Genomic DNA, 24,426 nt, shown 5'->3' on the forward strand with positions numbered 1-24,426 from the left:
AACTTATTTTCTACTTATTAACACACAAGCCAATCTAATATGGAAAGATGAAGCGTGAGGTCAAAGAGCAAAGAAATAATTCTATTGTATTGAATTTAGGTAGCTTACTCATACATGAAACAGTTCCAAAATTTTAATTTGAAATATATTTAAATGATTTGCTTTTGGGGAGAAAGACAAGTTAAATTCGATGAATACTAATGGAAATTTAAATCATCTATTTTTTTTTTTTGGGTTTTTCGGGCCACACCCATTTGATGCTCAGGGGTTACTCCTGGCTAAGCACTCAGAAATTGCCCCTGGCTTGGGGGGGCCATATAGGATGCCGGGGGATCGAACCATGGTCCTTCCTTGGCTAGCGTTTGCAAGGCAGACACCTTACCTCTAGCGTCACCTCCCCGGCCCCTAAATCATCTACCGTATTTTCCGGCGTATGAGATGACTTTTGAAACAAAAAAAAGTCAACTGAAAATCTTATGCGCCGAGTATATCCCGAAAAATGTTTCAATATGCGTGCTAAATGAAAATTGTCTGAATATTGCCACAAAACGAATTTTCCAACTCGATCTTGCACCAATCACTGCAAGGCTGCTCAGACCACCTCTCTAACTCAGCCAATCCAAGCAGGCTTTTTATACATGCAAATTAGACAATGTTCTGTACCAAATCTACACTGTCAAAAGCCTGCTCAGATTGGCCAGAGTCAGAGAGGATGTCTATTACAGTATAACCTTTGAACCTTTGCTTGTTGTGATTGGCTCACTGTGGTACATACAGTTGCAGCACAGGAACGTTCTGTCTGGTACAGTAAATATAGGCCTAAACCAATTTTTAACTGAAAAATTAGGGGGTTGTCTTATACCGGAAAATACGGTATTTCAACTAAAACATTTCTATAGGGTCACACTTGCAGTATCTGGTCAGTGGTATCCAGTGACCATTAGGGCCTCAATTGGGATCATGTGATACCAGGAATAAGACGTAGTATGCCTGGTGCATGCTAGTTCTATGTGTTACTGATTGAGGCATTACTCTGATCTCTCAAAATGAGACTTTTAAAACATGATACCATTTTGAGTCTAATAATATGAGTAGGATGTTAATATAAGAAAATATACTGGAGCCGGAGTGGTGGCACAAGTGGTAGGACATTTTTGCCTCGCACGTGCTAACCTAGGACGAACCATGGTTCAATCCCCCAGCATCCCATATGGTCCCCCAAGCTAGGAACGATTTTGGAGTGCATAGTCAGGAGTAACCCCTGAGTGTCAATGGGTGTGGCCCCCCCAAAAGATATTAGAAAATACAAAACTTTAAAATAAATTTGTAGGGGACTGGAAAGATAGAACAGCAGTAGGGTGTTGACTTGCATGCGACAGACCTGGGACCAATCTGGGTTCAATCCCAGGCATCTTATATGGTCCCCTGAGCCTTCTGAAAGTAATTTCTGAGTGCAGAACTAGGACTAACTCCTGAGTGCTGCCGGGTATGGCCCAAACACACCCCCAACCAAAAAATCCTTAGAGAAAATTTCTATATATTTAACTTAAGCTAAACTGTTAGAAACAATACTTGGCAAAATCTGTTGGGCTAAATATCTGCAAAGCTAAATTGTGACTTTAAAATTATGAAAAATGCAATATTTTACATTCAGTTCTTTTGGGGGGTTCCTTGGGGATCACACACAGATATGTTCAAAGGTTACCCTGGCTCTGCTCTCAGGAGTTGATCCTGGCAGTTCTCAGGGGACTATACCAGATGCTAAAGATTGAATCTGGCTTGGTTGCATGGAAGGCAAGTGTCCTACCTATTGTACTATCACTCCAGTCTCATATTTTGCATTCAGTTATTTAATTAATTTCTTCACATTTGAAGAAATGAGTATCTCCAGTATTCTAAATATTCTTTCTCTCTTTCTTTCACTCTGTCTCTCTCTCTCTCTCTTTTTTTTTTTGGTTTTGGGGTCACACCCACCAGTGTGTATCACACCTAGCAGCTCAGGGGTTACTCCTGGCTCTAAGCTCAGAAATCGCTCCTGGCAGGCTCCAGGGACCATATAGGATGCTGGGATTTGAACCACCGTCCTTCTGCATGCAAGGCAAATGCCCTACCTCCATGCTATCTCTCCAGCCCCTCACACTGTCTTTTAATGGGTATCTACCTCCTTCTTTACCTCCCTATCTACTACACCCATTAAATTGATTTACTCCTTTTTCTCTCCTTTGTTTCCAGGAATATGGGAGTCTTTAGAAGCAAAACTATCTTTGGGAGGAAAGGATGTTGATGAATGGATGAAAGGAGCTTCTTGTCTTTTGGTGGTTACTATAGCAATAATCATGATGAGAGATTTTCAGCTGCAAGTGGTTTCTATAACAACATGATAGGGTGCTTTAGAAATAGACCTGAGATAAATAGATTCTTTAAGACTCTTAACCCCTTTTATTCCACAGAATTAGCATCCCCCCGAAGGACTAATATTAGTGGGCTTATTTGATGAAAACCTTATTGCTTTTATTTAAAAAAGATTAAACATTTAATGTTTTTAATAAAGATATGGCTTGAACTGATAGTATCAGAGGCTACTTCATTTGGGGGAAGTAGCAGACAATATTTTTACTTGGTATCTGCATCATGAAATTGAAATTGCCTTAATCATTCTCTCCTTCCTTCATGGTATTAACTCCAATACCATGGAGTTAATAGATCTTACAGATCTATTAATGTAAGATATACTAATGTATCATAGACTATTTGAAGGTTAGCAAAACTTCATAAACACCTTGAAACTTTTGGGCTTCCTGATAATGAGTGATCCTTCTATCCTAATGAGTGGATCCCAAACATACATCTTTTGTTATACTTTTTAAAAGGCTTCAAATGAGGCACATTTTTGATCCCAAACATACATCTTTTGTTATACTTTTTAGAAGGCTTCAAATGAGGCACATTTTTATTTAGCTTAAATTTCATTAGGTAATAGAAAAGGAAGTTTATTAAAATTGTTCTGAGTGTATTAAGTTCAAGCATGGTAAAAATAATGACAGAAAAAAGATCCCATTTCCTACATAAACATCATTCAAGAACTTATACATAAAGGATCCATAGGAACACATGACAGATGAATGACTTATACATATATGGTGGTAAGCTATATATATGTGTGTGTATGTATGTATATTGAGGACAGACCTGGTGGTTCTCAGGGTTTACTTCTATCTCTGTGCTCAGAGTTCAATCCTGATGGGGCTGAGGGGACCATATGCATTTCTTTTTTTTTTTTTTTTTTGGTTTTTGGTTTTTGGGCCACACCCGTTTGACGCTCAGGGGTTACTCCTGGCTATGTGCTCAGAAATCGCCCCTGGCTTGGGGGGACCATATGGGACGCCGGGGGATCGAACCGTGGTCCGTTCCTCGGCTAGCGCTTGTAAGGCAGACACCTTACCTCTAGCGCCACCTTCCCGGCCCCACCATATGCATTTCTGAGGGAGAACTGAATCCTGGTTAGCTGTGTGCAAGGCAAGTGACTTTGCTACTAATGATCTCATAGATATAAATTGCAAGAAAATAGATGTTAAAGCTTAAAGTTATTGAGACAACTAATTCAAATTGAGGAATTAATTAATGGTATTAAATTAATGCAATTAATCTGGTTTAGGTCAGTTTTAATAGTGAATATTGATTACATAGTGTACTGGATATTGGAGGTACAGATGATAGTGAATAACACATGGACTGTATTTTTAAAAACTAAACAATCACATCAAGCATAGACACTGTGAATAAACAATGATAATAAACTCTTTAAATATCTTTGTGCAAAGACATGGCCAATGTTTTTAAAAGAGATAATTATGGGCATATTTGCACAGTTGACTTTACCTCAGACACGGTGTCTTCTACCCTCATATTCAAGACAACCCCAGGCATTTTTTACAATAAAGCATTGCTTGCATTCACATGGTTTTTTATTCAGTTAATCTGCCAATTCCAAATATGAAATATTCTCTTTCAACTCAGAAGGATGTCAGCAAGCATGGATCTCCCTCTGAGTTCTCAGAGCTGACTATTCTCATCTCCCTGGTGTTTTGTGCTCCGTAATGAATTCTCAGAATTCATTACTGCTGTACTTGCCACAGTTTCCTGGGCTAGAATTTGCCAAATAGGTCCCTGGGAGATGGGGTCCTGTTCTCCACGTGTTGCAGGAAGCTGTGTTGATGAGCTGAGGCTTGCCGGCACCTACCAAGGCCTTGCTCAGAACAGCAGGTGCTAGAAGGCCCTGGGCAGAGAGCCATCCACAAACTTCTGCAAATCTTATCCAGACCAGATATACAGGAGCATGGCACATGCTGTGCTCAGTGCCAGGGAAGGTTTTAGCTGAAAAAATGAAGTGAAATGTATTCACAATGTCTTCCAAGTTATTCAGTAACCAGAGTAACCTGGATCCAAATTTGGTCCCTAACTTAGAGTGACCTGACTTCTTCTCTGTTCCAGTGCACTGAGCCATAAAATGAGTAGAACAAATTCCCCTGGGCTGAAACCAATTAATTAGGAAGGCAAACAATCACCATGCATTTAGTGTACCATTCTGGAGGGTTTTTAGAGTGTCATTGAACTAGAATACACAGAATATGATATGTATATGTAATAATGAAATGTACATTATAGTTTCTGAAATTAAAAAATTAATTTTCTAATGGTAAATTCTAGTGCCCATATGTGGAGCAGCAAACAATTTAGGAAGTTAAAAAAAAAAGATTGAAAACTTTCGTTTATTTTTATTTCTATTTTTTTTTGTTTTGGGGTCACACCCGGCAGGGCTTAGGGGTTACTCCTGGCTCTACACTCAGAAATTGCCCTCAGCAGGCTCCGGGGACCATATGGGTTGCTGGGATTTGAACAACCGACCTTCTGCATACAAGGCAAATGCCTTACCTCCATGCTATCTCTCCAGCCCCTTTATCTTTTTATTTTTTTAAGCACTGTGGTTACAAAAACGTTCATAAATGGGTTTCAGTCATCAAATGTACACCACCCTTCACCAGAGAACTTGTGTTTTAAACAGTAAGTTGTGGAATTGGAGAATTAGTACAGTGGGTAGGGAGCTTTCCTTGCACACAACCAATATAGGTATAATCTTCAGCACCCTATATGTCCCTTAAATCCTGTCCAGAATGGTCCCTGGGCACAGAGACAGGAATAAAACTTGAATGCCAACAACAGATGTGACTGCCAAACCAACCACCCCAAAAACAAACAAAAAGAAGACATACAGAATTTCAGGCTTTACTCCAAACTTGATGAACCCAAATAGCAATGTAACAAGCTCCTTAGTAGCTCACAAGAACAATACATTCTAGAAGGGCCATTCTAGATACTTGTAAGGTGTTTAATTTTTCAAGGGTTACTCCTGATTATGTACTGATGAATCCCTCTTATCAAACTCAGGGGACTATAGGGGGCTGCGGGGACCAAACCTGGGTCAGCTATATGCAAGGCAAGAACGTTAACTGCTGTACTATCTCTCCAGCCCCAAAGTATTTCTTTTTAAAATTAATTTCATCATCCAGTAATTTCTTAAAAAATATTTTCAAGGGGCCGGACAGATAGCACAGTGGCGTTTGCCTTGCAAGCAGCCAATCCAGGACCTGAGGTGGTTCGTTCAAATCCCGGAGTCCCATATGGTCCCTTGTGGCTGCCAGGAGCTATTTCTGAGCAGATAGCCAGGAGTAACCCCTGAGCACCATCGGGTGTGGCCCCAAAACCAAAAAATATATACATATATATTTTTAAGTCTTTTTGACATAATAATCTACAATATAAGAACTATTTAACCTCAGGGAAGTTATCTAATACTCCTGTTCATATTTTTTATAAAATAGATATAACATATTCTACTCAGTTCCTACCTGCAAGTAAGTGAAACAATATAGTTATATACTTAATGTCAGGAACTAATCAATTGGAGAAGTTTATGTAATATCAATAACAAATTTAAAATTTATATTATTTGAATTTTTTGTTTATCATCTATATCTATTTTAGTGTTCAATTAAGTGAAATTGCAGAAGGCTGTTTAACCTTAGTTTTATCAAACTGTTAATTTTTCTTGACCTTTATTGATAACTTAAATTATATTAAGCATTGGAATAAATTGTATATATGTAGTCAACAATCTGATAATCTAATGAAAAAATCTAAAACTTTTAGATTCTCTATTGGAGGAAAGTTTTCAGTATCAGGTGTTAGGGGGACTATGTGTTGGTAGGAATCAAACTTAGGCCTCACACATGCAAGGAAAGTGTTTTGTCACTGAATGTATTCTTGGCCCCTTTTGAAAAAAGTGTTGTGTCACTAAATTATTACTCAAGCACTTTGTAACCAGTAGGAATTATCTTTGATTGATGACCAAATTAGAACTGGACATTATGAAGTGGAAAAAAAGTTTTATTTTTCTTTTCTAATTAGAATACTTTTAGCTGTGGGAGATTTCATTTGCTAGAGGCAAAGGAACCAGTAAAACATCGAGAGCTTGAAAGAAAAGATCATCCTAAAACTTCTCATTATTAAAGTATAGATGGATTAAAATAATGGCAGGCAGGCCTGATTAGCTTAAAATGACTCGAATGGCAAAAGAGCATAACTAACCCCTCATTAAAATGTTAATGATTGACATTTAGTGAAAACATGCTTGCAGCATCCTTCAATCATCTTTGAAGGATGGCAAAGGCCATGTTCTGTGAAGCATGTGATTACACAAGAGTAGGATGAAACTGGCCCATGACTAACCCCAATGACAGGGACAGTACCCAATCCAGACCTGTGCTCGCAGGGAGGCTGTGCAAGTGAAAAGTCAGAAGCTTGTATTCTTTTTTTTTAATATAATTTTTATTTTGATCATAGTGGCTTACATATTGTTGACAATACTATTTTAGGTACATATTAACATAATATCAGGGGGATTCCCATCACTGAATTATCTTCCTTACACCTGCGTTCCCATCCTACCTCCCATATCCTCCTCCCTCACCCCCGGGACTGCTAGAATGCATGGTCCCCTCTGAGCCTAGCTTACTACTTAGTGGTCCTACAACTGTTTTGGTCTTGATACCTTCCTTGTTTCCTCCTCTAACTGGGAGCCAGTACTAGATAGTTCCAGTTATGTGGTTTTGTTTGAAGAAGAGAAAAGTGATAAACTGGGGTAAAAATCAAATACGTCAAAAATGGGCGGAGTCCTTCTAGAGGCTCTCTTCATCAGTTTGAGAGAAGAAGGGGAAAAAAGAAGGTGAAACACCTCAACAGTACAAAAAGAAGTGTCAACAGTACAAAAAGAAGTGTCAAATAAAATATCCAGTGAGCACTCCAACAATAAAGATAAGCACCACATAAAAGCCATGGTCTTGAGATAAAAAACATGGCATAGCACCTAAAGAAAAAGAAAAGAAGAAAATAAATAAATAAATAAATAAATATAAATGGAGACAACAACTTGAGTAATCATACCAAAACAAAGAAATCGACAAAACCTAGATAGATATAAAATTAAAAAAAATTGTTTTGTGCTTTTTTTTTCTTTTCCCTCCAGCACAGGCACAGTAAATATTGGGATCATTTGAAAAAGAATTCCCTTGGCCTAAGAGATACAGGGTTTATCCACCCTTGGAGTATATTGTCATGGGATTAACTATAGACTCTGTTCAGGTTCATTTACTCTCCCCTTGGTGCTTTCATGGTGTTTGGAAGACTTCTGCTTCATCCTCAGTGATAAAATCAGATCTCTGTATCTAGAGATCTCGGTATCTGCACAGGTCAAGGGGTGGAACTTATGATGAAGCTTTTCTTTGTGGTTCTAGAAATTCTGTTCCCTCAGTGTCATTTTAATCTGTCTTCTGTGTTTGGTGGTCTTGGTCTTTGCGCTGATCTTAGGATGGAGCCTATGATAGTGTCTTTCCTTGTGTTTCCAGAAGACCCATTCTGTTGCAGAAGAAGCTTGTATTCTTGTGCACACAAAAGAAACCTTCAGAAGAGCAGATCCCTGTTTGCAGAAGGTCAGAATTGTATATAAAACACCTTTCAATCTGCCAGTCATATAAATCCAGTTCTGAAAAAGTTTCTCCCCATCTGGCCATGGGTCCTCTGTAGAGGAGGAGTAGAACAGGGAAGTTCAGATAAAGGTGATGGCAATGAACTTTGGCCACAGTCTTCTCTCATTGGGGGCTGAAGTCATGCTCTAGACTTTGCATTTGGGATAATCAGTTGCAAATATGCAACTATTGGTGGTGGACTCCTCCTTGGCTCATGAACTAGGATTCTCAGAATATGTGTGCAAACACTAAACTTGTACTTTCTAAAGTTCCAAAATCTCCAATCTCTAATATCACATAATCTCAGTTTCTCTAAATCGACTCCTTTATTAACCCTATATTTACAAAGATCCAACTATATATACAAATATATATGCATATTTTTCATCTATAATACCAGACATAAGCATTTTGGAGCCTGCATAGAAAAGAAATATAAATGATATTAAAATTTTGTGAGAAACTTTATTAATGTTATATATATATTTTTAAACTTTATTTGTTGATTGATTGGTTTGGGGGCCACACCTGGTGGCGCTCAGAGGTTATTCTTGGCTCTGCACTCAGAAATTGCCCCTGGCAGGCTCAGGGGACCATTTGAGATGCCAGAAATCGAACCAAGTCTCTCCTGGGTCAGCCATATGCAAAGCAAATGCCCTACCGCTGTGCTATCTCTCCAGTCTTTTAATGTTATATTTTTAACCCTATTATAGCAACAGTAATAATAATGGCCATTAGTATTAACTGTGTCAAACACTTTTTTAATTTTTGATTTTGTTTTAATTATCATATTAACTCTTATGGTTACATAATTTACAAATTTGTGATAATGGTAATCTCTACTGATGAGTTGGCAAACACACAGTTATCAATCACACTTTAGTCTTGTTTATTTCTGAAGAACTGTTTAAAAGACAATTCTGAACAACATCACAGTCTGACTTCAGTAAAGAATTTGTAAGCAAAATTTGACTCTCTAAATTTCCAGCCTAAATCTTAAAAGCATCTGACCTTAAGATCATCTTAAAGATGTAAAAAGTGTTTAATATTTTTATTTGATACTATAAATACATCGCACTAAAATACTTTTCATTAAATAAAAGACAATATTTTAGATACAGTAAAATTTTAATTTAATTGGCATAATTAAGAACAAAAAGATTTAAGGGTCATTGTCATCTTAACCTGGTTTCCCTTTACCAGGCAAATGAACATAACCTAAAACATAGGTGAGTGTTTCTCTGTTCCAGGAGACAGTGATTTCCTCAATCTGTAGATATATTAATATAGCCAGTTATAGAAATCTAAATAGAAAACTATTCTCCCACAGGTAAGTATGTAATGGAAATCCTCATCTCTAGGAAAGGTGAACGTGACCAATTAAGTTCAATCATATCTTTAGAAGAAGGCAACAGTGATTTGCACTTGCTGACTTGGAATTATCAAAATTCAAAAAGCTAATCATAGTCATTTAAAAACAATCCAATCTTATCGAAATCAAGGCAGACCAACAACAAAAAAAATGCTACATCAGCCACTCAATGATCTGAATTCTGATGAACAAGATGAAATTAAATCTGGTACACATAAAAAAGTCATGGGACATTTTTGTAATAAGTAAGGCACTGCCAATTCCTTAATAGCGTTTTTTAAGGCAAATTATCAACTCTGCCCTTTAAGTCTTCTTCGTGAAGCCAGTGAAGATCTTTTTGTTCTAGGGATGTATTTCTTGGGATTCTACAAATACTCCATCACTGTGTCCTCTCCCTAGGTGATTCCTTTGTTCTTGATAGCATAGTAAGAGAATCCAGCTATACCACTCCTAGGGATATATCCTAGGAACACAAAAATACAATACATAAATTCCTTTCTCACACCTATATTCATTGCAGCATGTTTTACAATAGCCAGACTCTGGAAACAGCCTAGATGCCCCTCAATAGATGAATGGTTAAAGAAACTATGGTACATATACACAATGGAATATTATGCAGCCATCAGAAGAAATGAAGTCATGAAATTTTTCTATACATGGATGTATATGGAATCTATTATGGTGAGTAAAATAAGTCAGAGGGAGAGAGATAAATACAGAATGGTCTCAACTCATCTATGGGTTTTGAGAAAAATGAAAAACATTTGTGTAATGATTCTCAGAGACAAAATAGAGGAGGACTTGAGGGGCCAGCTCCCGACACTGAAGCTCACCACAGGGATCTTTTAGTGCAGTCACAGAAATAATTACATGGAGAACTATCATAACAAAATGTGACTGAATGAGGGAAGTAGAAAGCCTGTCTAGAGTATAGGCCTGTGTGGGGTGGGGAGAAAGGACACTTGGGATATTGGTCATGGGAATGTTGCACTGGTGAAGGATTTTTTATATATATTAAAAAAAATTAAAAAAAGAAAAGAAAAGATAAGGCCTCCCAATTCTTACCACAGGCTGTGTTCTTTACACCGACTGTATAGAAAGAGGAGGTACAGTAAATGCACCTTATATACACCTCAACCCAGGCCCTTTGCCTGGTCTGTATTGTGTATTGGGGGACAAAAAAAAACATTAAAAGAAAAGAAAGAATTCAGGGGCTTGTCCAATCTTCTGCCCAAACAGACCATAGCGATTGGGCCCAGTTTTGTGCTTGCCTCCCTTCTCCACAGAATGGTACTGAATACTCTTCTGAACAAAAATCTTTTTGCTCTTCTCATTATTACTTTAGAATTTTTCTGTCCCTGCACATGACCAGAAGAGACCAGGTGACAAGTCTGCTGTCAGCTCCTTAAATCCATTTAAGGTATTTTTATATACATCATTCATCTCAATAAATATTTATTAAACAGTAAACACTTGGGTCAGGTATCATTTTTTTTAGAAATAAATACTAAAGCATATTGGTATTAAGTATTTATAAAACTTCTAGTACTGGGTCCAGAGAGATAGAATGGAGGTAGGGCTTTTGCCTAGCATGGAGAAGGATGGTGGTTCGAATTCCGGCATCCCCAAATGGCCCCCCGAGTCTGTCAGGAACGATTTCTAAGCGTAGAGCCAGGGTAAGAGAGCTCCAAACCAAACCAAAACAACAGCAACAAAAAACTCCTAGTACTACTAAATGGCAGAGACAAGACATAAACCCAGGGACCAGAGAGTTAGCACAGCAGTAGGGTGTTTGCCTTGCAAGCATGACCAAACGTGGTTCGAAACCTGGCATCCCATATGGTCCCCCGTGCCTGCTAGGAGTGATTTCTGAGCAGATAGCCAGGAGTAACCTCTGAGCTCCGCCAGTTGTGCCCCACCCCCTCCAAAAAAAAAAAAAAAAAAGACATAAACCCAAAGTCCAAAGTTCATTCTCTAAAGCACTGTGCATATGGCTACTTGTTAACTGCTTGAGAAATGAGGAAACTGAGCTTCAGAGACATTGATTCTGCTAAAATAACAGAGAAGGTAAATAACAGAGGTAATGTTTAAACCCCTGATCATGAAACAGTACTCTTGCCATGACTATAAAATGGCCTCGATTTGATATTGAAGACCACGTGCAGGGAAAATTATCTCTATAAAAACACTGTATGCTTAGTTTTTAGAGAGCATAGGAATGCAAGGGAGAGGTTGGAACAAGAATATAGGGGTTAAGGCATTTCCCTCACATATAGCCGAGCACATTTTCAGTTTCCAGCAGCATATATGTGGTTCCCTGAGCCCTAGAAAGAGTGATGCCTGAGTGCAGAGGCAGCATTACTGCCAGAAGTGGTCCAAACACAAATAAAACTCTAAAGAATAACAAGAAGTCTAAATAAAGAGATAAGAGTTTGTTTTAATACAAAACTGTGAATACAATAAAAGCTACTTTTTAGAAATTTTATTAATTCTAGTTTATTAATTCAGTTATAGAAAAAGATCTTGTATGTGAAAGAATATCAGAAACCACTCAAAAGGGTTGGTATATTAAATTCTATTTTTATTTAGGTAAAATTAGGTGAAATGTATCTTACATTACTATAGTAGAAATATTTTTCTTTAAAAAACAGAATCCGGGGCCGGGCGGTGGCGCTGGAGGTAAGGTGCCTGCCTTGCCTGCACTAGCCTAGGACGGACCGCGGTTCGATCCCCCGGCGTCCCATATGGTCCCCCAAGAAGCCAGGAGCAACTTCTGAGCGCATAGCCAGGAGTAACCCCTGAGCGTCACAGGGTGTGGCCCAAAAACCAAAAAAAAAAAAAAAAAAAAAAAATAAAAAACAGAATCTAAATACATACTTTCTTCCAATCCCAGATATTAATCTCATAAATTTCCTTCCCATGTCTCAGTTGTTTAGGGAAAAACAATGCAAAATATATGTCTCTGAGCAATAAATTCAAACAGTTTTATTTATACTATTGGGTTATTTATATTGTTGAGTTAATTATTTATAATGTTGGGTTAATTTATACTATTTGAAATGTTTGAACTTGATAAATATGAGGCATATTAAAAATTACTATTTTAATCCAACTGTGAAAAATAACAATAGTCTCACAACTCCTTTGCTTCACTTCTATTGTAGAAAATAGATTTGATTTTTAATCTGGTTATTGGTAAAATGGAAGAAAATAGTGAAATACAGAACACATTTTGTAATCTTAGGAGAACACTTAGAACAATCATGATGCACAGTGTAAAAGCTAAAAGGCTAGAATAAATAGGTGCATGCACACACATGTGGAAAGTTTATACCACAGGACACATCATTACGGATCAAGTTTTGACAATTAATATGAGAAACATTGTGAGAATAAGCAAATTTCAAATCTCCCTTTTAAAGAAGGGGCTAGCATAGGATGTTCTCACCAAGATGGGCCCATAATGTCAGCTAGTGCCCCTCAGGAACACCGAGCAGAGGATATTTCAACCAACATGGCCAGAGATGGCAAAAATAATTAATGTCCTGAGCATGTAGTTATAAATTGCTTATAGGGATCTTATGGCAATTTATTCCTGGGTAATTATCATTTTGTTCACTAAAATAGAACTTGTCTTGTTCACTAAGATTGTGAAATGTACTAGTGACTTTTATATTGTTTGGTTAAGTTTATTGTTTTCTTTGGTACCAATTAAGCACATTATTTTTGTTTTGTTTTGTTTTGTTTTTGGGCCACACCCGGCGTTGCTCAGGGGTTACTCCTGGCTCTTTGCTCAGAAATAGCTCCTGGCAGGCATGGGGGACCATATGGGACACCGGGATTTGAACCAACCACCTTAGGTCCTGGATCGGCTGCTTGCAAGGCAAACGCCGCTGTGCTATCTCTCCGGGCCCTAAGCACATTATTTTTGAGAACACTAAAACAGGTTTAAGTATCCTATGAAAGTAAGACTACACTTCAGTAAAATTTGCCAAGCACCTTTCAAGCCCCTAAGAGTAGGTTCTACTGTTTTCTCCTCAATTGCAGATGAAGAAACTGAGGTTCTGGACAGCACAACCAGGCTGTGTGTTGTTCTCCAGGATCTTTACTCCTCAGCATGGCACTATTATCTCCTCTATGATGGGCTAAAACAAAAGGTGCCCCCCACACACACAACAACTAAGTTTCCAATTTGTTTAATTAGTCAAAGAATTTTATAAGTTTTTCAGACTCATTTTTTGTTTTGTTTTGTTTAGTTTTGGGGCCATGCTGGACTTATTCTTAGCTTTTATACAGAACTCACTCCTGGTGATGCTCAGCAAACCATATCTGGTTCTGGAGATTCAACTGAGATTGGCTGCATGCAAGACAAATACCCCCTCTGCTGTACTGTGTCTCTTCCAGCCTAAACTCAGACTCTTGCTTCAAAGAGAATTATGTTAATCATCAATTGATTAATCAAATTAACAGATAGTATTTCTAATTATCTCTGGGAAATTAGAATACTTGATAGTACAAAGCAATATTCATTAAAACAGCATGATATTGGAATAAAGACAGACCCTCGGAGCAGTGGAATATATTTGACTATTCAGAGAATGTTCCCCAGACATACAATCAACTAATCTTTAATAAAGGGGCAAAAAAATGCAAAATTGAGCAAGGAAAGCCTCTTCAACAAGTGGTGTTGGCACAACTGATAAGCCACATGCCAAAAAGTGAACCCAGACTTCCATCTAACACCATGCACAAAGGTCAAATCCAAACAAATGAAAGACCTTGATATCAGACCCGAAACTATAAGGTATATAGAACATGTAGGTAAAACACTCCATGACATTAGGAGTAAAGGAATCTTCAAAGAGGAAACAGCATTCTCCAAACAATTGAAAATGTGGAATAATAGATGGGGTTATATTAAGCTGAGAAGCTTTTGTACCTACAACAGACTAGATTTGAGTGTTCAGAGAATGAGCACAATACATGCAATCAATTTATCTTTGATAAAATGGCAAGAAATGAAAAAATGGAGCAAGGAAAGCCTCTTCAACAAGTGGTGCTAGGACAACTGGTTAGCCACATGCAAAAAAGCAAACTCAAACCTTTATCTAACACTATGTACAATGGTCAAATCAAAATGTATTACAGACATTTTGTTCAAACATGAAACTGTAAGGTATATAGAAGAAAAAGTAGGCAAAGCATCCATCACAAGGAGACTAAAGGCATCTTCAAGGAGGAAATACCACTGTTCAAGCAGTGAAAGCAAAGATAAGCAAATGGAACTACATTAAACTGAAAAGCTTCTGTACTTTGAAGGAAACAGTGACTAGGATACAAAGGCTACTCATGGAATGGGAGAAATTATTCACCAAATACCTATATGATAAGGACCTAATATCCAAGATATAAAAGGAACTGACAGAACTTAACAAGAAAAACATCTAAACCCATCCAAAAATGGAGAGAAGAAATTAATTTATTTTATCAATAAAGAAATACAGATAGCCAAAAGGTTCATGAATAAATACTCCAATTTACTAATCATAAGAAAGATGCAAATCAAAACAACAAAGAGGTATCATTTAATGTTACAGGGACTGGTACAAATCACAAAGAATAATGCTGGGTTAGATACGGGAAGAAAGGAATTCTCATTCACTTCTGGTGGGAATGCTATCTACTCCAGCCTTTTTTTAAAGCAATGTGAGGGGCCAGAGATGCAGAAGGTCAGTGGTTCAAATTTCGGCATCCCATATGGTCCCCCAAGCCTGCAAGGAGCGATTTCTGAGTGTAGAGCTAGGAGTAACCCCTGAGCGCTGCCGGGTGTGACCCCAAAACCAAAAAAAAAAAAAAAAAAGACAATGTAGTATTGTTATTTTAAGGTGTAAAAATAAAGAATATAATAGTTTGCAAATAATTTTTTTGGACATTTGACAATGACAATTTAGGAAAACATATTATTCAATGTTCTGCAGACTTGCTCTAGGATATAATTTGTGTACATAGTCACCTGTTTCTATTAAATACAGAATAAGATGGCACAGAAAATTTGTGGGGGATGGTGAAATTCTTTTTTACTTCTCAGCAAGATAAATATTTTATGCCAATTCAGTGTATTTACATATGAGATAGTAATTTTATAGTTTACTTTAGTAATAGCAAAAGAGAAAACAATAATTTCATAATATAATTAAAGGATTTATTTTTTCTGAATAGAATTTCAAATTGCTCTTTTCAATCCCCCTTTTTTTCCTATTATTCTCTAGAGATGTTGTCTTTTTGGGTTATTAAAAATCTCAGATCTTGGGGCTGGAGAGATAGCATGGAGGTAAGGCGTTTGCCTTTCATGCAGAAGGTCATCAGTTCAAATCCCCGTGTCCCATATGGTCCCCTGTGCCTGCCAGGAGCAATTTCTGAGCATGGAGCCAGGAATAACCCCTGAGCGCTGCAGGGTGTGACCCAAAAACCAAAAAAAAAAAAATCTCAGATCTTTCCCATGTTTTGGTTTGTATAATGAGATATTCATGACATTTTCCATATAGAAATTGTGAGTTGTGAGAAAAAATGCTGAAGGTAAATCAGAAATTCAGTATTCTAGAAATTCGTACAATATCCAGTAGATGGCAAGCTTGACTTCAAGAAAACGATTTGACAGACTAATTGTTTTGAATATATCAACTGTATTTTACACCCTGTGAAATTTTATATCCTGTGTTTAAATATCATATAAAAGTTGGAAATAAAGTCCTCTATGATCATTTCTCTGGGAAGTATATTATAACTTGTAATAATTTTGAATCTCATATTTTATCACCATAACAATGATGCTACTGCTCATTGACTGTCTACACAATATTACACACCACAAATTTATATTTTAACAATTCAGTATATAGTCTTTAACTCTGATGTTTTTAATACAGGTGTGTGGATCTGGAATAAATGTCACCGTTATTTATGGCACACCAATTGGTCTGAGAAGGATGCTCTACAACTTCAAAGATGACCTGGATCTTAATTCGCTTTTTAAGTTGCACTTTTAAATATTTTCTTCAAAATCTATAATTTCCTGTTTGAAAGGCTATTACATATCTAGCAGTCAGTTTTTGGTTTGGGGCTGTTTTTTTCCAAGAAGTTTATTAGCTTCATGCTGTGGACACATCCTTAAACCTTGGCAGCAAATGTTGTGATCAGAGAGAGCATTTTCCCCAGAGGACATCCAGATAAGAATATATTTGGCAAATGCTTTTTCCTAATGTCTGAATTCAAAAGTACAAGTTAATAAAGTGATGAGTTTTGTGGGAGGAGAGAGGATGAGAGAGAAGAGGAAGGTAGCCCAATTAGAAATCTGTTCATTTTGATTTAATAATATTCTATTATTATTATTTTTTTAAGTAATGGGACCAAAGAGTAGCACAAAAGATAAGACCTCTGTTTCACAGTGGCTAACCCTACTTGGATTCTTGAATTGAATATGGTCCTCTTGAGTGCCACTGCAAATGACTCCAGAGCACGAGGCAGGATTCACCCAGAGTATACCTCTTGGTGAGCACCCCTGCCTCTTCCCCATCCGTTCCCCCAAATGTTCCTTGCTTATATCCCAGAGTGTAGGATTTAACTAGACTAACTGAGCTGATCATTTCAATGAGAGACTGACTGTATTTGTAAGCTTTTTTTTTTTTCCCTTGGCTGGTTATTTAAGAAAATGTTTAATTGTCTTATATACAGTGTCATTCTGTCAGGGAACAATTTTGGAGTTGAGTGAGAAGTGCTTAATAAGTCCATTTGTAGATATTATTTAATTTCTTATTCCAACATTCTCAACATATAGTATTGTTCAACTTTGTCACTTGGTCATCCTAACGTGTGTTTAATGACATTGCCTCCAGTTCTCATGACAAAGGATGTTGAGTGTTTCAGTCTGCTTATTTGCCATCACCTCTCTCAGAGATTTTAGAAGGGAGCAAAATAACCACATTTAAATAAGAATTATACCTATAAGAATCCTACCTTATAAATTAGTGTAGTTAGGGGCCAGAGAGATAGCATGGAGGTAGGGCGTTTGCCTTGGCATGCAGAAGGACAATGGTTCAAATTCCAGCATCCCATATGATCCCCCTGAGCCTGCCAGTAGCAATTTCTGAGCATCGAGCCAGGAGTAACACCTGAGCGCTGCTGGGTGTGACCCAAAAATCAAAACAAAAAATTGTGTAGTTAAAAAAAACTACATTTTTTTTGGGGGGGATGGGGAACAACACTCAGTACTGCTCATGGCTTACTACTGACTCTGAGCTCAAGATCACTCTTGGTGAACAGAGGGGACATGTGGATTGATGCACCATGCAGGCCTCTATACTATAGCTCCAGCCTTCCAAGAATAATTTTTCTTTTCTGTTTTATTTTATTTTTAATAAATAAGCTCTTTAATCATCATGAAATTCACAGTTACAAAGCTGCTTACATTGAGTTTCAGTCAAACAATGCCAACACCTTTCACATTTCCTATCATCAATGTTTCTATTTTCCCTCACCACCCCTTCTCTCTAAAAGGAATTTTTTTTATCAAACAGATAAAAGCTTCAAATTCCACCTCTATATGTCTGTGGGAATGACTTCAAATTCATAAACCTTCTATTTCCCATCAATAATTCACTTTACACAAATGCAGTTAAAAATGATAGATTTTTAAAATGCAATGAATGAGCTTAAGCAAATTAAGTATGTAAAAGTTGGGTTTCCCTAGAGGGAACATCAAGTTTTGCTCTTCAAGCAGCCCTCTTGATAATCTACATGAGCCCCTGATATTTGGCTATGCTTAGGTACTTGGGAATATTGTCAGCTACCAGCCAAGTCCATGGCAGTGTGTGATGAACTAGTCAGCCACTCTGTTCTTCTCATCATCTTATCATTGCACTGTGGGTGGCCACACTGTTAAAGAGAATCATTTCTCTTTTTTGCAGGAAGAAAAGAAAATTTCTCAAAGATTACATGCTCCTTGACGTTTGATGATTTATGTCTCATGTCATAAGAGCATAGTCTCCACACTGAAGGTTTTGAAAAATGTCAAGCTATGCAATTTCCCATGATACTAGTGAGCAGTATTATGAGAAGGGAATTCTACACAGGACAATGGATCCATATCATTGTAATGTTTGTGGGCTGATACAGTTGAGTTGCCAAATCAGAAAGCTTCTGAATATATCAGGTTAAGAAAGCAGCAATGCTAAGATCATAATACATGATATACAGGAAAATTTGTACATTTACAAACATCCAGTGATATTTTCAAAAATATCATATGGTGGTTTTGTTCCCGTTAGGTTATCATCTCAATTATAATTTAAGAAATGTGTACCTACAACAGAAAAGCTTTCAGAAAAAAGGGAAGTCTATAAATTTTATGTCTGTTTTCTTGCACAAATAGTTAATTTGTCATTTTTAAACTATAAATAATATCACATATTGCTGCGAATATTATATCTTATATTTATGCAATTCCTGACACAAATGCTACTGAGATAGGACTTTCAACAAATAGATGGTAATTCTAACCTTCACTTCCTGGACTCTCTTTTCAGAACACATACGGTTATTATTATAATAGCAGCTATGAACCAAGGTCCGTGTTCATTTGGTTCAATTAGTTTAGTAGTTTCAGTTAGACAATATCTCAGAGACAATTTGCATCTTACCTCTCAGTATATACAAAAATCTTTCATGAGATTATGTGAATTTCAAAAATTTGTGAACATAGGGAAATCTATTCAGCCCATTATCAAAGAAAGGAGAGCTAACAAAGATGATCTCAAGCTAACCACCTTCTTTACTTTTTGTCATTGGCAACTGTATGAAAAGTTTGACAAATCTTTGGGAGATTCCCTATGCAATAGAAGTCATGGCTTGTACCTTTCAAATTCTTTTTTTTTTTTAGGTTAACCTTTGTTTACTTGGCTTCTGCCTTTGATCAAAAGCGGGAAACTTAATATTCCCAAAGGTCACAAAATCTCAAAATTACAAATTATAAATCACAAAATCTAAAAATTAACATATCACCCTTTTCCAAAAACAACTTTTTTGCAAAATATACCCATAGCCTAAAATTTTCTCTCTCTCTCTCTTTTTTTTTTTTTTTTTTACGTAATCAAGCAGACTTTATTACTAGCATGCTAGGGCCAACTCCTTCCCAGAGGTTGGAGACCAACCCTGATTCTAAATTCTAACAAGCTTTTTATACCATTTCAAACATTCCATTACATCATTTGTGATTTGGATAAAGGCTACTCAAGCGTACATCTTTCATGTTTTTATCTTTTTTTATAATTATCTTTATTAAACACTGTGATTACAAATATGATTATAGTTGTATGATTACTGTCATGTAAAAATTACCCCCCTTCACCAGTGCAACATTCCCACCACCAATTTCCCAGATCTCCCTCCTTCCCACACCCCCACACCTGTACTCGAGACAGGCTTTCTACTTTCCTCATTCATTCACATTGTTATGATAGTTTTCAGTGTAGTCATCTCTCCAACTGCACTCTCAAACAATTTTTTATGCAATGAAATTTCAAAAGGCAATTGCCACTGTGCAAACCAGCCATCAATTTGGGTAAAGACTATGGCAATGTTTCTCAGGTTCTTTTCAAGAAAATGTTACTTTTATAAACATACCAGGGGGAGCTTCCTGTCCAAATTCCCCCCTTTGCTACAGCAGGACAAACTGTGAAACTGTACTAGGTTTGTGGCATGAACTTCTGCCAACATGGAGGTATTTGTCATCAGGATTTTGACCACTCTATTTGCATATGCCCTGCTAGCTATACAGGAAGTTTCTGTGAGAGGGACCATTCAATGTCCAGCCCTTGACAATTGGGCCCCTTTAAAATAACTTTTTGTTAAAATTTTTAGTTAAATCACCATGAGACAGTTATGTTCATGTTTGAGTTCCAATCCTACTATTTCTGACACCCATCTCTTCAGCAGTGCATATTTCCTGCCACCTATGTCCCCAGTTTTCTTCCTGCCTAGCCCCCTGCCTCCCTCTAAAGCAGATATTCTTCTTTTTCTTTCTCCTTTCTTCCTCCTCATCCTCCTCTTATTCCTCCTCATTTTCCTCCTCTTCCTCCTGCTTTTCTTTTTCTTCTCCTTCCTTTTTCACCCCTTTCCCCCTTTTAGACACTGAGTTTGCAATAAGAAAAATTTTAAGTTACTTAAAATCCCCCAGCAATAAATTGTATACTGCTACTGCTGTTATTTTAAACAGAGTCCCACATACTTTAAAACTTGGATTCAGTATGAAATTAGAAAAGTCTACCTATTTTGCTATTTTGCCAGATGATAAAAGCAAGATTTTCTCATTAGAACAGTCTTCTTTTTTTAGCTTACTTGCGCCCTCTAACACCTAAAACCTGACATTACAGAATGCTTGGAAAGGTAAAAGTTGGAAGATTTCAATCAAATGTCATGAATTTAGTCTAGATTTATAGAGAATGACAAATAAGTCCAATCATAAAAAAAAGAATGCACTTCTGCTTGCCCTTCTGAGAATAGAAAATAGATTTATCTATTCAAAAATCTTTTGTTGATGTGTTGTTTTACTTACTGATGATGTTGTTAGGTTGAGGACACATTCTGGGGCCTGGGTCTCTCCTTTAAATACTCAGACATATGATACAGGGGGATCAAACTCACATGAAACACATTAGCTTTACCATTTAAAAACCATCCCTGTCCCTGAATATGTCATTTTAATACTAGAAAAATAACTTTTATAGGGTGGGGGGCTTGGGCCTCACCCAGTAAAGCTCAGATTACTCCTGGCAGTTTTGAGTACCAAACTGCTGTGGATTGAATCTAGGTCAGCTATGTGCAAAGCAAGCACCCTACCACTGCTGTCCTATTGCTCTGACCCAAAGTGACAAGCAGATGTTCAGGTTCTTTATGCACAAATCATTTATGCATTTGGGTCAATTTTTTTTCATGTTGACCATCTTTCTTGTGATCATTTTGAAATTGCTATCTTGTAAACAGACAACTCCTGCAACCAATTTTTCTCACTTATTCATTCAAATGTCTGCATCCACTTACCTCTGTTCCCTGCTACCTGCCTCTGAGACAGAACTCACAGACTAATACAATTTCCTTGAATTCTAGCATCTTTGGAAACCTCATGTGATATCTAACTTTCAATTTGCTTTCTTCTCTCTGTCTCTTCATATTTATTTCTTTGTCATTTTCTCCAAATAAGATAGACAATATAATTACTGATAAAAATATTTATCTTTAAATTTATCATCAGAAACCTCCTGTTTATTTTGATAATATTATACATTATGGAAATATCTTCTTTACAAAATAAACATCCCAAGGCTATGATATTATAATTTACCTCTCTTCTTGGCCTCTCACCCAAAATAAATCTTAAAATGTGCTCTTTTAAGTCCAATATGTCTTCCAAACATATCATTTATTCTGACTCAGTGCCCTGATTCATACTCTCAACATCTTTTGTGTGTGATACAATTTAAGAGTCCAAATTCTGGTTCCATTATCTGCTGACTTCAAAATGTACTGCAAAAAACTTTGAAGTCCAGAGCAGTGGTGCAAGCGGTAGGGCATTTGCTTTGCATGCACTAACCTAGGATGGATCACAGTTCGATCCCTTGGCATCCCATATGATCCCCCAGGTCAGGAGCGATTTCTGAGCACATAGCCAGGAGTAACCCTTGAGCATCACCGAGGTGTGCCCAAAATGCAAAACAAAACAAAACAAAACAAAAAACTTAAAACAAACAAAATAACTTTAAAGTAATCCTCCTGAAATATATACCTGACTGGATTTCTGAAGAGACTTGAGAGGCTCCCTGTTCTGTAGAAGATCAGTTTAAATTTTCAGTAAAAACCCTCCACAATGTGGCACCAGATAATCACATTACCATACATACCATTCTACCTAAGTTGTTTATTTAGTATTTATTTAAATTATCTCAATCTTTTATTCAAGTACTTTCTCTCCTTCTGGAGGAAGTTTCTTTTTCAATTCATAAAATCTTGTCTATAAAAAGAAAAAATTATTTTTAATTGAATCACTGCACGACATGCACTTACAAGTTGTTCATTTTTGAGTTTCAGTAATACCAGGCCCAATACCCACCCTTTCACTAGTGTGCTTTTTCCACCACCCATGTCCCTAGTTTCCCTTCTGACCCTTCTCTCCAGCCTGTTTCTAGGGTAGACAATTTTCTTCTGAAGAGAAGTTCTTAAAGGTGCAGTTCTTTATTTTCAACAACTGTTCAATTATCACCTAGTTTTAAGAATTGTCAGATTTTCTTTTAATTTTGACAATTCTGTCCCTATCTTCAGAGATTTATGGGTTATTTTTCATCTTATCCTACCATTTATTATTATTTCTAAAAGGAGAAAAGTTATGTGCTATATTTACTATTTATTTCATCATAACTTTTTGGTTGTTCAGTAAATATCAGTGTATTAGTAGTAGGAGACTGTTCCTCCAAATGTCTGCACAGTGAATAATGGCTGCTTAATAAATTGCTATTAAATTATTCCAGTGTTTTAAATTTTTCCTGATGTTTCCGAATATCCTTCCTGCTATGAAACTTAGGCACATAAACATTAGATTGAAGTTCTTTTTCCTCATATAAAGGATTAATATTATCTTATGCATATTTTATTATTTTTTATATATTTTATTTAAACACCTTGATTACATACATGATTGTGTTTGGGTTTCAGTCATGTAAAGAACACCACCCATCACCAGTGCAACGTTCCCATCACCAATGTCCCAAATCTCCCTCTTCCCTACCCGACCCCCGCCTGTACTCTAAACAGGCTTTCCATATCCCTCAGACATTCTCATTATTAGGACAGTTCAAAATGTAGTTATTTCTCTAACTAAACTCATCACTCTTCATTTTTCTTAAAACCCATAGATGAGTGAGACCATTCTGCGTTTTTCTCTCTCTGACTTAATTCACTCAGCATAATAGATTCTGTGTGCATCCATGTATAGGAAAATTTCATGACTTCATCTCTCCTGACAGCTGCATAATATTCCATCGTGTATATGTACCACAGTTTCTTTAGCCATTCGTCTGTTGAAGGGCATCTTGGTTGTTTCCAGAGTCTTGCTATGGTAAATAGTGCTGCAATGAATATAGGTGTAAGGAAGGGGTTTTTGTATTGTATTTTTATGTTCCTAGGGTATATTCCTAGGAGTGGTATAGCTGGATCGTATGGGAGCTTGATTTCCAGTTTTTGGAGGAATCTCCATATCGCTTTCCATAAAGGTTGAACTAGATGGCATTCCCACCAGTAGTGGATAAGAGTTCCTTTATCTCCACATCCCCGCCAACACTATTTATTCTCATTCTTTGTGATGTGTGCGATTCTCTGTGGTGTGAGGTGGTACCTCATAGTTGTTTTGATTTGCATCTCCCTGTTGATTAATGATGTGGAGCATTTTTTCATGTGTCTTTTGGCCATTTGTATTTCTTCTTTTTCAAAATGTCTGTCCATTTTTTCTCCTCATTTTTTGATGGGATTAGATGGTTTTTTCCTGTAAATTTCTGTCAGTGCCTTGTGTATTTTGGAGATTAGCCCCTTATCTGATGGGTATTGGGTGAAAAGTTTCTCCCACTCAGTGAGTGCTCTTGTATCCTGGGCGCTATTTTTTTTCTTTTCTTTTCTTTTCTTTTCTTTTTTTTTTTTTTTTTTTTTTTTTTTTTGGTTTTGGACCACACCCGGTGGTGCTCAGGGGTTACTCCTGGCTGTCTGCTCAGAAATAGCTCCTGGCACGCACAGGGGACCATATGGAACACCAGGATTTGAACCAACCACCTTTGGTTTTGGATCGGCTGCTTGCAAGGCAAACGCTGCTGTGCTATCTCTCCGGGCCCTCCTGGGCGCTATTTCCTTTGAGGTGCAGAAGCTTCTCAGCTTAAT

At 37.1% G+C, this 24,426-nt stretch overlaps 1 protein-coding gene and 1 non-coding gene across 2 annotated transcripts in view; both read left to right on the top strand.

Annotated features, from left to right (window-relative positions):
* Window positions 1–4,174: 4,174 nt before the first annotated feature.
* Window positions 4,175–24,426, top strand: part of CRB1 (crumbs cell polarity complex component 1) — a 133,071-nt gene continuing 112,819 nt past the window's right edge. Inside the window, 3 exon segments of the mRNA XM_049770781.1 lie at window positions 4,175–4,263; window positions 20,174–20,200; window positions 20,202–20,320. Of these exon segments, the coding sequence (XP_049626738.1) occupies window positions 4,175–4,263; window positions 20,174–20,200; window positions 20,202–20,320 (235 nt within the window).
* On the top strand, window positions 10,505–10,637 carry LOC126005087 (small nucleolar RNA SNORA51). Its single transcript, XR_007494265.1, has one exon. It is a non-coding gene; the product is annotated as a small nucleolar RNA SNORA51 (small nucleolar RNA).

Source organism: Suncus etruscus, chromosome 3 (assembly GCF_024139225.1).
Source record: "Suncus etruscus isolate mSunEtr1 chromosome 3, mSunEtr1.pri.cur, whole genome shotgun sequence".
NCBI lineage: Eukaryota > Metazoa > Chordata > Mammalia > Eulipotyphla > Soricidae > Suncus > Suncus etruscus.